The 3,276-nt window shown below is 54.5% G+C and overlaps 1 protein-coding gene across 1 annotated transcript; it reads left to right on the forward strand.

Moving 5' to 3' along the window:
* LOC103190366 (neuferricin) lies at positions 1-3,276 on the forward strand. Its single transcript, XM_007911113.2, has 4 exons — positions 1-604; positions 1,696-1,836; positions 2,138-2,324; positions 2,764-3,276. The coding sequence occupies exons 1-4, from the start codon at positions 343-345 to the stop codon at positions 2,981-2,983; spliced, it is 810 nt and encodes a 269-aa protein (XP_007909304.2). The 5' UTR covers positions 1-342; the 3' UTR covers positions 2,984-3,276.

Consider the following 3,276-nt stretch of genomic DNA (forward strand, 5'->3'; position numbering starts at 1 on the left):
CTCTCTCCCCTTCCCAATGCTGTAGCTGTGGCTGTAGTTCTGATGTAGCTTTGGTGTGATTCTGGCTGTAGCTGTAACTCTCCCCCCCCCCCCCACCCCCTCTCTCTTCCCCGATGCTGTAGTTCTGGCTCTGGCTATAGTCCTGGTAGCTCTGGCCCTGGTGTAGTTCTGGCTGTAGTCCTGGTGTAGCTCTGGCTATAGTCCTGGTGTAGTTCTGGCTCTGGTTGTAGTCCTGGTGTAGTTCTGGCTGTAGTCCTGGTGTAGTTCTGGCTGTAGTCCTGGTGTAGCTCTGGCCCTGGTGTAGTTCTGGCTGTGGCTGTAACTCTCCCTCTCTCTCTCCCGATGCCGTGGTGGCGGCTCGCTCTCTGCCTCCTGTGTGGCTTGGCAGCGCTGCTGATCGGTTCGGAGCTGCCGGGCTGGTGGCGGGTCAGGTCAGGGTCTCTGGTCGCTCCCCGGTGCCGGCTGTACAGTCGGTCTGAGCTGGGGCTGTACGGAGGGCAGCCGGGCAGCGCCGGCCTCTACCTGGCTCTGCTCGGGCAGGTGTTCGATGTGAGCAAAGGCAGCAAACACTACGGCCCCGGAGGCTCCTACAGCGGCTTTGCAGGTACCACAAGCAGCAACGATCAATAATAATGATCAATAATAACGATTAATTATTATTATTAATAATTACCCCCCCACACACACCTCACCAACCACAATAACAATTCACTTTACGGGGTATCCTGTGAAGCGCTTTGAAGCGTCTCGAAGACGTGATCAGGCTCGACATCAAATGCAAGGATTATTATTTTTATTACGACAACAAATTCCATTTACATGGCACCATTTCGGCTCAGGAGATGTCCCAAAGCGCTGTGTGGGTTGGGATCGAGATCCAGGGGCGGAATAAAAAGCCTGGCGATGCCCCTCCATCACTGCCCCTCACTGTAGCATCTGAGCACAGTATTGGTTTGCGCCTGTGTCCATGTGTGTGTCCGCGTGTGTGTATGTGATGGTCTATGTACTGCCCTGTCACATCAAGACATGTATTGGTTGCATGCGTGTATGTATATGGGTTTGCGTGCGTGTGTATAAGTGCAAGTTGTTGCTTTGAGTAAGATCATGAGCTTCGTTACAGTGAGCGCAACTAAGATTTTTCCTGACATTTGAGCGACTGTGTATTTTTGGGGCGAAACACAGCAGCCAATTGCGCACAGCAGTGTCCCACAAACAGTCGTAGATTGAGCGAACAAATTATTATTGTATTGGGGGGAGAGGGGATGATTAGCTCCGGAAAAGTGATCCGCCAATCGACTAACAGCCGGGTTCCTACTTACCGCTGGGTAAACAGACACGTGTGGAGTAATGAGGTTCCACGCTGCCCGGGAATTGAACCCGGGTCCTCTCGCTTGTGAGGCGAGTGCGCTAATCAACATGCTACAGGAATCCAACAAATCTTAAATTAACACCGTCAGTATGACAGGGAATCAACAACAACAACGTGTATAGCGCCTTTCACGTCGGGAGGACATCCCAAGGCGCTGGACAGAGTACAGCATTTCAGACCCGAGCTGGGGTTGGGGGTGGGGATGGGGAGGGGGGGTGGCCGATGGCATGGTCGAAGCGGGACTTGAAGGAGGCTGAGGATGGGGCGAGGAATCACAACGATGATTCGAGCTCCGGGAGTTGATCGGGTTCTGCTGTTGTTCACAGGAACTGACGCCTCTCGAGCGTTTGTGAGTGGGGACTTCAGTGAGGCCGGGCTGGTGGAGGACGTGGATGGATTGTCGCCTGCGGAGATCCTGGCTCTCCAGCAGTGGCTCGTCTTTTACCAGAGAGAATATGTTTTCAAGGGTCAGTGCAAGCGTTTAATCATCTGTAAATAAACCGTCTTCCTCTCTTAGTTTTGATCTTAAATTAATTCTCTGGAACTCCATCCCGCAGTCCCTTCGCCTCGCCCCCTCCCTCGCCTTTCGAACTCCCTGCTGCCCGCCCGCCACCCTCCCCGATCCCGACCCCCAGCTCAGGAACAAAACTGTCTGTCCAACTCCTTGGGACGTCCTCCTGACATGAAAAGCGCTTTACACATATAATTTTGTTGTTGTAATGTCTGTGATTAGCCGGTGTTGTGTGTCCCTCTCCTCTCCGCTCCCAGGCACTGTGGTGGGGAGCTATTACGACCAGGATGGGGAGCCCACACCCGCCCTGAGGGCCGTGGAGTTGGCGGTGGCTCAGGGCCTGAAGGACAAGGTGAAGGCGGAAAGAGAAGCCAGGAGATTCCCTCCCTGCAACTCCGAGTGGAGCGCGGCCACCGGCGGCAGAGTCTGGTGCTCAACACACAGGTCAGCAATGCTCGTGTCCATCGGCAGTTAACCCTTCAGGCTCTCTGTGCCCCTCTCCTGCACCTCACCCCTTCCCTCAACCCCCTCCATGGTCCCGCTCAAAGACTCAGGGGGTTTGTACCGAGCTGTGGGTTAGGATCAGGGAAGGGTGGACGACAGGGAGGGAAGATGACCCAAGGCACGGTTGAAAACTAATCTTATTTATTAACCTTAATCACAGTTATTGGCAGTGATTGTTTTGCTGGTGGGGGTGGGGGGGGGGAGGAGAGAGAGAGAAGGAAAGGCAAAGGAACGAGCTAAAGGCACTCGCTAGCCAACAACAACTTGCACGCAACGTAGCGTCCCAGAGCGCTTGTCCAATGATTCACCTACGAATCACAGTCCCAGATGCCATATCGAATGTGCGGATTGTTAATTGTGATGCTCTGTTGTTTCTCAGTGGCGGAGTGGAGAGGAGTTGGGTGGGGGTCCCACGCCAGCTGTACCAACCCGGCTCCACCACCCCTCGCTGTGTGTGTACACGGACCACCGGCCTCGCCTCAGAGCACCCAGGGGGAGGGGCAGCCACCAGCAACCGCGGAGACCTGGAGAACCCCACTCTGCGGGAGTACGAGGGGTGTGACAGCCAATCACCTGTGTGTGCCATCCCGGAGAGATAGTGCTGATGGCGGCTGAGAGACAACTCTGGTGTCAGATCAATTGTGGCTTTGGGACGAGGGAGGTGTGGAGATCGTTTCATTAAAATGACATTAAAAGGAGACGAGTCCACAGAATGGGACAGTGAATTAAGCCCAAAGGGTCCTGTCCTGATCTGCAATGTGTGAGAGAATTTATCAGCCTGATGTAGCCATCTTCCCGAGCCAAACGAGGTGAAGGCCATTAAATCAGGTGGATTGTCGGCCGGGACACCGGCAGAAACCGCCCCCGGCTCCCAAACAGTGTTGAGAAATCT

Source organism: Callorhinchus milii, unplaced genomic scaffold (assembly GCF_018977255.1).
Source record: "Callorhinchus milii isolate IMCB2004 unplaced genomic scaffold, IMCB_Cmil_1.0 Scaffold10, whole genome shotgun sequence".
Lineage (NCBI taxonomy): Eukaryota > Metazoa > Chordata > Chondrichthyes > Chimaeriformes > Callorhinchidae > Callorhinchus > Callorhinchus milii.

Excerpts from the sequence above, each read along its gene's own strand:
- LOC103190366 (XM_007911113.2), top strand. The coding sequence starts at position 343 with ATGCCGTGGTGGCGGCTCGCTCTCTGCCTCCTGTGTGGCTTGGCAGCG. Across the intron at positions 1,837-2,137 it reads GAGAGAATATGTTTTCAAGG|GCACTGTGGTGGGGAGCTAT; the intron begins GTCAGTGCAAGC and ends CTCCGCTCCCAG. Across the intron at positions 2,325-2,763 it reads GTCTGGTGCTCAACACACAG|TGGCGGAGTGGAGAGGAGTT; the intron begins GTCAGCAATGCT and ends GTTGTTTCTCAG.